The sequence below is a fragment of the Camarhynchus parvulus genome, chromosome 3, assembly GCF_901933205.1.
Source record: "Camarhynchus parvulus chromosome 3, STF_HiC, whole genome shotgun sequence".
Classification (NCBI taxonomy): Eukaryota; Metazoa; Chordata; class Aves; order Passeriformes; family Thraupidae; genus Camarhynchus; species Camarhynchus parvulus.
Genome location: NC_044573.1, coordinates 73,751,072 through 73,763,661, shown reverse-complemented (window position 1 = coordinate 73,763,661; position 12,590 = coordinate 73,751,072). Strand labels below are relative to the sequence as shown.

Sequence of the window (12,590 nt, the reverse complement as noted above, 5' to 3'; positions counted from 1 at the left end):
TCCAAGTACACCAGAAATCTGCAGTGCATCCCATCAACATCACATACTGGTGTGAACACTTGAAAAACTTTCCAACTCTATTTGTGTTTCATGCAGGATCAAGGCTTTTGCCTTTGCTTCCAAAGAACTTTGTGGCTTGGACCCAGAACATTAAAATGATTGCCTGTGTTCCTGGGAGGGAAATCATAATTGATGCAGTGGAGCTTTCTGTAATACTACGACAGTTCATCTGGACAGAGGAGACCAAACTTTCAGAGGCTAACATGAGATTCTGGGCCGAATTCCCCCAGGAACCACAGATCATGACAAGCTTGATTCACCATTTCTACTCCCACTGCAAAGCACATTCTTTTTGTTTTGTCTCTTCTGGTATGAATATATGACAACAATAAATAATAAAACAGGACAGTTGTTCCAATAGGGAGAGAAAGAGAACAAACACCACCTGACAGATGTTAGTGGTGTCATTTGGAGATCACTTAGTTACATGGATAATAATGAGATACAGGAATTTAGTATAAAAGAGAGAGAATAGACCTATGGTGTAAATATGAAGTCATGCAGCAACAGGCACCTGTCCCCTGGAAACTCATCAGAAGTTGCCAAATTGAGTTCACGCAGATCACAGAACAGTTGTAAATCCTAAGGGAATCTAGTTAAGAAGAAAGTAGTTCCATCAACAGCATTATTTCCAGGTAGATTATCTGCTGTTATGGAGGCGTGCTCTAAAGCTTCAGCCTTCGTCCCAGCCAAGATACAGCATCTTAAACTTCTACCCAGTCTTGTGAAGTATGTTGGGTCAAGGTGAGACCTCTAGCTCTCAGATTAGACTGAAAGTAGTCACTTCTGGTTCCAAACATCAGGAACATTCTGATTACACAAACTCTGCCTAGGAAATTATGCTAAAAGCTCTACGTAGAAAAATGACAATGTTCTGTAAAGCCAGCTTTATTAAGATAAGAAAACAATATAGAAAAATACGTGCAAACACAACCAAATGCACTAATATTTTACTAGAAGCCAAAACCGTGTCGTGACAGACCTACTGAACACATATTTAACCAGCAAACCACCAACAGGTAAACAGTTACATGTAAACTGTGCTTTTTAGAACTTCAGAAATAACTGTCAAGAACCAGCATTGCAGCATGAATTTTCTTATAAATAACCTGTCAACAATTTTTTTGATAAAATATAACTGTTATAACTGTTCTGTCTTTCAGAATATGTCTCAAGCTATAAAAACAGTACAAATCTCTTAATATCAAAACCACAGTGTTAAGATACAGCCAGGTAAAAAAATCTAAACTCTTTAAGAACTATATTAAAATAACTCTATTAAAAATTTACCAATATTAAAAAACTTCCTTTAAAGGCTGTTCTAGCCAGAAGTTAAATCTTTAGACACAGTGCTCACAATACACAAATGTAGAGGTTTTCAGATGTAACTATTGGTAGATTAGAGGCTGGCTGAGTTAAGAACCTTATCCTTAATGGCACCCTCCAGTCATGTAGATTTTTGGTACTTCTGAGCAATGCCATAGGGGACATGTGCGGCTATGGCGCCTAATTTCTGTGCTCCTTCAATGTGGAACATCTGGTCATCAAAGAAAATGTGAGGGCGGATTTTCACCAGGATTGGTCCTTTCGGTGCTCCTGCTAAGAAAAGTGCCTCATCAATCTCCAGACCCCAGCTACGGAGAGTCTTCAGCACTCTGGCTCCAGAGCTCGCTGCGCTTCTGGCTGTGACCAGGTAGGTCCTTATAGGACAATCTAGGCGTTCATTTTTTGCATAGAACTTCTTCTGGAGCTTCCCCAGGTCTTCCAGAAAACCCTTCAAAGGACCCTGAGTATGAAATACCAGAAGCATATTTAGTATATGTCCACAGTTTCCAAAAGAATTCTTTTGCTTTCTTCCAAACTGCCAGTTACAGACAGAATTCCTTTTTCCAGTGCTGTGCTCCTCCACAAATTCTCTATGTAACATCTCCAAATGGGTCTGCACCCTCACTAGGAATTCACAAATTGGCAAAAAGTTAAAACCATAACACTACATGGTAGGAAAAGTGGGAAAGTAATTCTCACTAAGGCTTACAAGATCTCTTACAATATTAATTTTTAATTATAGTCTTTAATAAAATGTTCACTGAAAACATGGAACTCTTTTTGCTATGAACCACAAACTAATTTTTTTTCCTGCACAAAAAACAGTACAAGACCTAAGTACAAAGCCATCAATGAACTCTTTCCAGACTAATGACGATACTGCATTCCAATTAACAAATTACAATTTTGTTCAAATTGCAATATATTGCACTGTCCAGTACTTTCATAACTAAAGCTTTTACTCTGAATTTACACTATTTTTAACAATAGCAGAATTGGTCTTTCAGTTTAAGCTAATATTAAAATACTTGTGGTTTTAGACAAATGGCATAGCTCTGCTTGAGAATAAGCAAATATTATCTTGTTTTAATAACCAGAATATCTCACTGTTTGAAATTAACATTACCTACACTCTGGCAAAAAAAAAAAAAAGAGGGAAATCGGTACAAATATTTCTTTTTCTAATGATACTATTAGAAGACAACTGTAAGTCACTGTCTTACATATGCAGTTCTCTCAGAGAAATGAGAGAGGACTGCAATCATGGCCTGGTAAAAGGACTGCAATGGTGACCTCTTTTATGCGAAACATGCATTTTAAAGATTATCTTTGAATAAGGAAATAAATAAGGGCATCAGCTTTCACAAAGAACACATCCACACAGGGGAAACAGAGAAATACAGCAGCAATGAAAGTCATCAGATCTTTTGGAAACTCCCTTTAAACAAAAAAATTAAAGAAATACAAACCTGTGCAAGAGGCTTATTTTCATTCAGCTGTTCATGTTCAAAAAATCGATCTAATCCTTGCTCTTTGAAAATCTGTTCTGATTCATCAGAAAAGATAACAGCATCCCCATCAAAAGCCACCCTTAGCTGTGTATCCGAGTAAACAACGTCTTTGTTAGCAGTGAACATCGTAGCTGATGCAATGCCTGAAAATGGATCAGAGACCCTCGGTTAGCATGTCCTGCAAAGTCAGTCATGAAACCGTCAGCAGTTTGGTTCCAACAACTTATTGGTGGTGATCCTTGTATATGGTGAGCACATCCAAACACAAAAGCTAATTAGAGATGGCTGTTCTGTAACACAAATGCAAGGAAGCTGTCCCACTGCCAAAACTTCTTGGACATGCTTCCTTCCGCTTTCATATAAGACTATAAAACTGCTTCCCAAGCTGTGCTGCAAATAAGAGAAAAGCAGGGAATCCCAAGGAGACCACTCAATCAAAGTATTTGTTACTTTTTAACAAAAACGGGACACAGAAGTTGCTTTTTTAAGTTGTATCAAAAAGATGATGCTATTCAAATAGAAGTTGAATAGAGGTGGGAGTCTTGTTTCTTTTTGAAGGGAAGAAAACAAAGGTGTAGAGTGGTTAAGTTGTCACTATCAGCAGGCTGAAGAGTCAAAGAAGAACCGTATCAACCGATTTTATTTGGTTGAGTAAAAGTAAGTGATAAGCTTGCACCACACAAAGTGGTGACTTTCTCCATTTGATAAAGCATAACTACTTTCTGTGAGACACACAATGTACATAATTTTTGAACAAGCTCAACAGATAACAAAAGATATCAACAGACAGCAAAAGAAAGTCAATTCACACCTGCTTCTATAGCTTCCTGCACTTTGTCGGAATCCGCTGAGAGGTACAGGTTCGTGAGGTACGCAGTCAGGTAACCAATGGGGCTCTGTCCTCCCGTCATACAGAAACGTTCAATTGTTAAGCCTAAAGTAAGAAGCACAAGGTGTGGCTCTGCTTGACACTACAAACCTGTAAAAGGAACCTATGAAAAGGTGCACTAGCCTAGCTTACAGTAAACTTAAAAAAATATTCATTTTAATTTCAACAAATTACACAACTTTAAATAATTACAATGTTTGATCAGCTCATCCTCATTGAGAATTTAGGGGAAAAAATTCTCTCTATGACAGCAGAGTAACTGCTGTGAAGATGTATGTGTAGGGAGCATAGATACCAAATATGAAAAAGTTAAAGGAAGTTATGGTTCACATCTGACAAATATAGAGCACTGGATCAAATTCTGTCTAAAGCTGCTTTTCCCAAAGTCAGAACAGGAAGAATAAAATCAATTCATATTATTATGTAACAGCTGGCAATTCTACACATCAGTAATTATTTTATTTACCATAGTGATTGATGCTGTTTATGAGCCTCACTCCCACCTGGGCATGGTTATTAGTCATGAGGACAATATCAAACCGTTCTTCATCATCAGGGTACAGCTCAAGAAGCCGGGAATTGACATGCTCCAGTGCCTGCAGGTTGAAAATGTGGAAGTCAACAGTCCAGTGTGCCTCCTTTCTTAGTCACTGTAGTTTTAGTGATAGGATTGTCTTGAAGGAGGGTGTAAAATACCTGATAGTTTAACTTGCTGAACTTTAATTCCTTTCTGCTTTGCTGCCCCCAGCAACCATTTGACTTGGGTTCATTTGAAAGGAAGCAAGTAAATTTTTTCCTTTTTTTTTTGAGCTATGGAATTTACTTTGACTGACACAGTTCAGGTCATCAGGTGTCAAAGACAATCCTTAAGTAATGAGTACAAAATCACATGTCAACATGATTAGCTTGAGAGTTTCTAATTGCAGCAATGAATGAGACAGATTTTGATATGAGATCTCTTCAAAGATAATTGGACAACATGTTATACCCACAGTCTGGCATTCTTATTTCCTTGACCTTTCATCTGCTCATCTCTCTCTGTATCCATCTGTTCTCCTATTCAGAATTTCATGTTGACCCTTGAATGGAATTCTTTGGGATTACAGCAACAAAATCAATAATAAATCGTCAAATGAATGCAAGATAGAGTGATTTTTATTGAGGTGCTTTAAAAAGTCAGGCCAGTTGTTCACAACTAAACCGCAGATTTCATAATTAAATTCTGGAAATCTCACTTTTAAAAGCTATGTTATTATGGGACTGTGCTTAGGAAAATTCTAAGTTAGAGCCTACTGTAAGGCCTAGAAAAAAAATCTTAGTATGTGGTCATAACTCACTTCTATTGTTAATGCTCTACTACACAGGCAATTTCTTAAATTTTTAGAGAATAAGGGTGAGTGGAGGAGGGGATTCCATTTTTTTGTCCAGTGTGTTTATACTTTGCAGTCTAAGGACACTCTGGTCTGTACTACAAGCATGAGATACAATACTTTTAAGTTAGTATCTTAAACATTTCAGTTAGGGAATCCAAAGAAAAATACATTATTTCTTTTTTGCTTTCTTTGTCTCCCAGTAGAAAGGATGACTCAACAAAGCCACAGTTCTTTAGCCTAATGATTCCTGTGACTAAGCAATATAAAGAAATCAAACAAAAATATGTATCAGAAGGGAACAGGTCAAGGGGCATTGGGCTGGGCATAGCTAACAGCTCTGATTTCCAAAGTATGAGCAGTTAAAGAGTCAAATCATGTTTATACTCTAAGTAAATTTGACACTGAACTCTAATCTTAAAAACTGACTGTGCTGGCAGGGCTGCTACACATAGGAAAAGATGCAGTAAATTCCCAAGTCAGTATGCCCTCACTGGTGTACACTGTGCATTATTTTATGGTCACACTTTTATGTTAGAAACACCTTTACAGTGCTTGTGTCATTAATGCTACTAATAGCTATGTTATATTTACAGCAGCATGGATATTGACATAAATGTGTATGTTCATAAAGTTAGTAATGAAGAAAATGTTTTAAATTCCTGAGGCTGAAACTGAAGTAATGAAAATCATTTTAAAACCTGAAATATTCTGCCACAACTCTGATGTCAGCAAGTATGATTTCTAGTTATGATTTCATTAATTTTCTAAAATTGTTGTGGTAAAGCTCAGCAAGTGGACATAAAACTAACTCTGTAGACAGTGTTTTTCAAGACAGTCCTACTAAATCCTGTGCTCTTCAAAAACATACATCTTTTCCCTTTTTTCACTTTTCTGTAATTTCACTCGCTTTCCATTGTGCAGGGTGTTTTCCTTGGCCATTTCTCTTTTCTTGTGCAATGAAAGTAAAATATTCCATTTCAGCTCTTCTTAAACCCTGACTTAGAAGTGGGGAGTCCATTTCTTTTGCTGGTCCTCAAGAACAATTTCCAGGGTGACAACAAAAGGAAGGAAAAATTAAAGCTGACCAAAATAAATTAAAATCAACACTGTTTGGGTTTGATTTTGCTTTGGTGTTTTTTTTTTCATTTTTGGGGTTTTTTTTTTGGTGTTTGTTTGGGTTTTTTGTTTTGTTTTGTTTTGGTTGTTTGTTTGTTTGTTTTGTTTGAGGTGGGGAGGGTAACTGAGTTGGTTTATTTGTTTTGGTTTGGGTGGTTTTGGGGAGGAGGAGGAGGTTGTGACAAATTTCAACAAAAAAAATTGGGGCTTATCTTGACTGAAGTGGTCTTAAAAGAAGAGACGCTTCATATGCCCCATGTCCAGCAGAAAAAGCAGGCTGCTCCTTACCCACACCTGGGATGTAGCGCTGTGAGCCGGGATACAAACCGGGATGTTGAGGGTACCACTCCGGACCCGGTGACGCGAGCAGTACGTGCTCTGCCGCAGGCGTTCGGCATTAGAGCCGGCGGGAGGGAAGGGCAAGAGAGGAGAGGGAATGGGAGAGGGGAGAGAAGAAAGAAGCCGTGGCCCCGGGACCAGGGTGCGCAGAGAGATGCGGGGAATGCTCCCGGGCTGCCCTGCCTCGACGAGCTCGGCGCTGGGAGAACAAATCCCAAAAGCATCTCCCCGAGGCAGGATTATCTCCGCTGAAGGAGGTTTCGGGCTCCTCCTCTTCCCGAAATTTGGCCTCGCAGCATCCTCCGTGTCCCGCCGCACCCTACACCCTCTCCCGCCCCGCCGGGCCACCCGCTCCGGGCCGCCTCCTGGCTACCTTGACGAAGTAGAACGCCGGTCCGGGCTTGAGGATGATGTTCTCATTTTTCTGCTGGTACTCCACGTACTTCTCCACGCCCTGCTCTTCGTAGATCCGCTGCTCCTCGACCAGGTTGAAGAGTGCTCGGGAGGACACGGCCACCGTGATGGCGTTCTGGGGCTTGGGCTGCGGAGCGAGCGCAGGGTAGCGCCGGCCCGCGGCCCTCAGCCCCCGGGCCCCCAGCCTCCCCGCGGACCCCCGGCCCGCCCGCACTCACCGGCCGAGGCCTCTGGGTAACCAGATTGTCGTAGAAAGCCTTGGCCGCCGCCCAGTCCCGCTCGGCCTCCTGCTGCCGGTCCTCCTCCGACACGTCGCGGGGCTGCGGCTCCTCCGGGCCGGAGCCGCTCATGGTTCCGGGCGCGGCCGGGGCCGTAGCGGGCGACCGGGAAGCGGCGGCAGCGGCCGCCCCCCTGCCCCGCCCCGGCCAGGCGGGGAAGGCACCGGCGCTGCCTCTCCCTGGCGCTGTGCACGCCTGGGGACGCGGCCGGTAGCGGTCCGGCCCTCCTCCGGAGCGGAGCAGTGGCGGCCCTGGCCCCGGCGACGCTCCCGCCCCTCACAGCCCGAGGCGCAGCCCGTCCGCAGCGTCTCCCCTCACGGCGGGGTCGTGGGTGCGCGGGAGCCGGGCCTGCGGCCCTTCCCCGCCGCCCTCACGGCACCTGCGGCGGCCCCTTCGGCACACGCTGACCCCGGCCGCTGCCCTCCGCGGTGCTCGGGGGAGCGGTGCCCGCGGCTGCTGGATGTCAGGCAGCAGCCGGCAGCCCTCAGTGTACCTACAGCATTAGACGTGTTTTATTTAACTGCAATGGCATAATTGATTTAATGTTAACTGCAACAAATTCCCAAGGAATCTTACATAATATGTTTTAGCAATCAAAATGGGGTCGATGTCTGTGGCCTTGGGTCTTTTATGCCACATAGAAAATACCTTCAGCAAACAGCAATTTGGGCAGTGTTGCTGACAGTGTGTTCACACCCACAAAAAATGTTATTCTGGCATGAGGTTGGGGTGGTCCTAAAATCCAGAGTCCCACACAGAGTTATGGGCAGCATCTAATACTCATACAGCTATCTGAAATGGTCCTGTCTGCCTCTGCAGATCACCATCTGAGCCACAGCAAAGGTTTCTGCACTGATAAGCTGCAGGAGAGAGTGGAAAGTGAAGAAGGAATCGGATTTTCTCTTAAACCAGTACAGGATATGGCACAGCAGACCCATAGTGATATCTACGTCATAGCACATGTGATCACTGTCCAAAGCCCCTAAAACATTTTGAATGAAGACTCTAAATATTGATTCCAAACCTGATTACTGCATAATCTGTATCTGATTGTCAGATCTTTCTGCCTCCACCCAGTCTCCAAAAAGAAACAGGATGGTTTTGTTACTTTTGCCCTTTTTTTTAAAAATGTGGCTTCCCAGTGAAAGGAGGCTTATGTGATTATACCATCTGTCCATCTTTCCCCCAGTGATGTTCAACTGCAAACAAATTTGACAGATGGATAAAGATCTCAAAGAGATTTAAATTGTTAAAATGTTTAATGACAATCAACAGTAAGATGTAATTTGTTGCCTTGCTGGGGAAAGCACTTTATCTGCTTGTTCCCCTGCTGTGTAGTAGCAAACAAATACTGCCTGGCTGATCTGCCACCTTGAAATCTGCCACACTGCCTGATGCCCAGCTAACCAGGGAGGGATCTGGGAGCAGGAAGTGATGGAAATGGGAAGTTTAAGAGGAAATGGGAAATGGGAGTTGACCATACTGTGGAGGGGAGCTGGAAATAGGAGGTAAAAGGAGATGTACTGAGAGCAGTGCATTGAGAAAAAAAATGCAAAAAGACAAGTTAGGATCATTGTAGTGGCTGTTGTCATGGGAAAATGCAAAAGGCATAACTTCAACCTGAACAAAACTGATTTTAGAAACTCTGCTACTGATAGATGTGCTTTTTTCCCTTGAATTTTATCCTGAATATTTCACCCTGAGTGTGTTTCCATGTTTGAGCTCAGAGCTGTAGCATATGCCACACCTGCTCCCCTCCACACAGAGATCAGGCTGAACAGCCAGGCTGACCTGCAAAAAGGGTTCAAGTCACAGAACAGCAGCTCTTGGTCCCAGCCACCACTGCTGTCCTGCTCAGAGGCTTCAGCACTAGTCTAAGATGATCTCCAAGAAGAGACTACTCCTAGTTAAACTGTTGGGTGCATTGCCCATGGAGAAGAGGGGAAAAGAACAGGAGGAATCAGGAAGCAATTCTTTGGTGGTTACAAAGCTGAATTGTCCTCTCTGTGTGAACATGGGACAATACTTTTACAGAGCTGTGCACAGGTTAACTTGTTGTTCTGTGTCCTCTACCACCCTGCTTCTACTCAGGAGCAAAATCAGAGCTCCTCAGTAACATTCTTGGTTTTTATTTTTGTTACCCCCTTTCCTGTCCACCCAAGAAAAGAGTCATCACACAATGAAGATTCCTTTTAACCTAGGCAAGACATCTGAAAATGTATAAAATGATAATCTGGTGCTGGGCCCAAGCAGTGCTGTTGATGTGCTGCTGCTGAAAGCAGTGCTATGCTAACAGAAATACTTTGCTTGCCAGATGCACGTGGTATCTCTACACAGCACTCAGCTGTGTGAACATATGCACTGAGCTGCCATGTCTCTGTTCTGTGCTTGGCTGCCTGCTGCTGACATACCCTCCATTTCCTCTTTTGCTGGAGATTGTGAGCTGAGGGCCTGACATAAAAGCCTTCCAGCTTCAGCACCTTATAAATGAAATCTTGACTTCCCAAATGCAGAGTGTAGCAGCCTTATCTACATCTAAAACATGTAGTAATGCCCATGGGGTTCCAGGAAAGAGCTATGTCTTGCTTTCACTAAACCTCCTGGGGAGTCTGAGAAATAGGAATGGATCCAAAACTGAATGACTTTGTGGTTTCTGAGCTAAGCTAGAAAGGAAAGGAAGGAAAGGAATTTTCTGTTATCATGTATTAATTTGTAGGGCATTTACATAAAAAAAAAGAATTTGTGTTTCTATCTTTGTATGTACATTTTTATAGTTAGTCATGCACATTGTCTGAAGTCTGTTACAAGTATTCAAGTAAAAAGAAAGTCCCCCTGCTTGACCTTCTGATATTTTTCCTGTGTTAAGAACAACCACTCAGAATGATTTATATGTTCTTGTTCAAGAAGGAGCTCAAATTGCATTACTGAAAATAATAAAAACATTGTAGGTTTTTTTTTTCTTCTCTTGATACCTACTTCTATTTGGAAAGACATGAAATATTTCCAGATATTTAAAATTATGAGAGCAAAATGATGAGAAATTTTTTATTGGAAGGATGTTATCTCTCTTTAAATGTATAGATCCCAGTATGTATTGTACCTAGTTATATCACAAACGTCTAGACTCCAGAGCCTAACTCTCCCAGAGTCATGCCAGGGTCACTTCAGAGTGCAGTTGCTCTGACTTTTTCATCATATATGCATTGTGATTTTTGCACTCTGAGAGCCCAAGACCCGTAGCATAAGTGCTGTGTTCCCAGAAGGAAGGAGGAAGGAACCTGAGAATGGCTTTGATCTAGGTCAGCCTGGCAAGGCAAAATGTGTGATAGCACTGCCATATTACATCTGACCAGCCAGAAAAATATTTTGTAAAATCCTCCTTTGTTTGTAGATAGTATAAGCACCTCTAATACAATCCTAATATTCAGGAACTGAATCTATAAAGCAGTTAACAGATGACTTTCTACATGTGTTTCTACATTTCTACATGATTTCTACAAATCCTCAGTGTGGATCTCAGGCAGTCTATATTCCTTTGTTTGCCCGCCTGCTGTTATCAAATTTAGTCTAGCACAGGCAGAAATAAAAAAGCAGTTCTATTGAGCCAAAAATGAGCATATGAAGCTGCATCATGCCTAGAAGGCATATCTATTTATGCTGAAGAAACCTTCAGTATTGCATCATAGTATTAACTTTTCTTTTTCGTCTCATGATACTTTCTTATGGTCCCTCTGCAGCACTATTTTTCATTTTCTCTCTCTTCTCCCACTTCCCACCCTCTGTGTTGTGCAGGGAAACAAGAATGCAAAAAACCTGTGGCATCACATTACAATCTATGTCAACTGCCTTTCATCTTTCCCTGGCATTGCTTTGCTATGGTCTTTAACAATATGTTCATTTGCAACAGCCACATAAATTCCCTAATGACAGAGATATTTTGTTCTTAGATGATCTATCCCACCTCCATCATTCTAAGCATGACTCATGACTCATTCCAATATTCATGAGACAGGTGACAAGGAAAGCTGAATCCAGCACAAATGCAGAGGAATGCTCAGTAAGATTTGTTGAGCCATGATCTCTCTTCCCAAAGAAATCCAGTTTAATCATTGCAATACAAGTTTCACTTGCCTTATTACTAAAGTTAATTCTATTCTTTAATCTTCTCAGAAGGAAATCAGCAGCCAAGTTTTATCTTTAGCTTTTGGGAGATTTCTTCTCTTTAAAGGACTTAATATAATTTTTCCTGGGAAAATATAACTGTAACTAAACTTTTAGAGCTGAACTCTCTTCCAGCTATTCTGAACAACAATATTTTACCTTTCTTTACCGCAAGAAAGACTCATTACATAACTGTGATATGTAAAAACAAATCAAGAAGAATTCTGAAATTCAGATAAAATATTATTTTTACCGAGATGCTAACTAAAAAACTAGAAAAATAGTGTCTTATCTCCAAAGCTGAATATGTCTGCCCCATCTAGTGGTTTGGCACAGGGAGAATTGAGAAGCATTCAGTGAGCAAGCAATCCCGGCCATCTTTTCAAGAATGTGGACTGTGACAAATAGGACAAAAATGGAGTCTTGTTGAAAATCTGTGGTCAGAAAAGGCACTACATATGCTATCAAAAGAATAATTTTTTCTGAGTTAGAAACAAATCTCTAATAAAGTCATTACTTTTGTGTCAATAAAGACAAAGACAAATGACAATAACCATACCAATAGTAACAGGTTCAGCTGTTCAGGATTTGACTTTGTGGCACTGGAATCACTCTGTAGACACTTCGAGAGCACAAAGAGTTAAAAAAATGAGCCAGAGAAAGGTTTTTCCCTGTTCCGAGCTTAAACAGAAGAATATTTGCATTGCAAAGCAACCACACATAATACGGAATGCAGATAAATTGTACATACAAAGCCTTTGGGGTTCCAAGATCCTACTGAATAAAAAGTTCAATATCATGAAAAATTTTAGATTCAGTTCTTTATAATAGAGACAGTTGTTTGAGCATTTTTCATTACGCACTAATTATCTCTTTATTAATGTAAATTAATGGAGGGTCTAGTCACGCAAACAGCTCCACACAGGGACATGTCTGTGCAAGACTGAAACCTAAATGTTGAAACCCTATTGATTCATTTTACCATAACAAAAGACATTAAACTATTCTAAGATTCACTCCGGTAATTACATGTTCTATTCTGTATTAAATATCCATGGTTTAGTTGTGCTATTGTCCGTGAGGGTTCATGTTAAGTATTCAATTAGGTTAAAATCTTTAATGA

General features: G+C 41.2%; 1 protein-coding gene across 1 annotated transcript; it reads right to left on the bottom strand.

Annotated features, from left to right (window-relative positions):
* Positions 1-932: 932 nt before the first annotated feature.
* On the bottom strand, positions 933-7,584 carry LOC115902366 (cytosolic 5'-nucleotidase 1B-like). Its single transcript, XM_030945815.1, has 6 exons — positions 7,247-7,584; positions 6,988-7,155; positions 4,253-4,382; positions 3,709-3,831; positions 2,856-3,040; positions 933-1,846 (listed from the first exon to the last, which is right to left on the bottom strand). The coding sequence occupies exons 1-6, from the start codon at positions 7,376-7,378 to the stop codon at positions 1,508-1,510; spliced, it is 1,077 nt and encodes a 358-aa protein (XP_030801675.1). The 5' UTR covers positions 7,379-7,584; the 3' UTR covers positions 933-1,507.
* Between the last annotated feature and the right edge of the window lie 5,006 nt (positions 7,585-12,590).

What these genes read in the sequence shown, in the direction of transcription:
- LOC115902366 (XM_030945815.1), bottom strand. Translation starts at nt 7,378, where the DNA reads ATGAGCGGCTCCGGCCCGGAGGAGCCGCAGCCCCGCGACGTGTCGGAG. An exon ending in TTACCCAGAGGCCTCGGCCG is followed by an intron (nt 7,156 to 7,246) that starts GTGAGTGCGGGC and finishes CTCGCTCCGCAG; the next exon opens with CCCAAGCCCCAGAACGCCAT. An exon ending in CGGCGTTCTACTTCGTCAAG is followed by an intron (nt 4,383 to 6,987) that starts GTAGCCAGGAGG and finishes TTCAACCTGCAG; the next exon opens with GCACTGGAGCATGTCAATTC.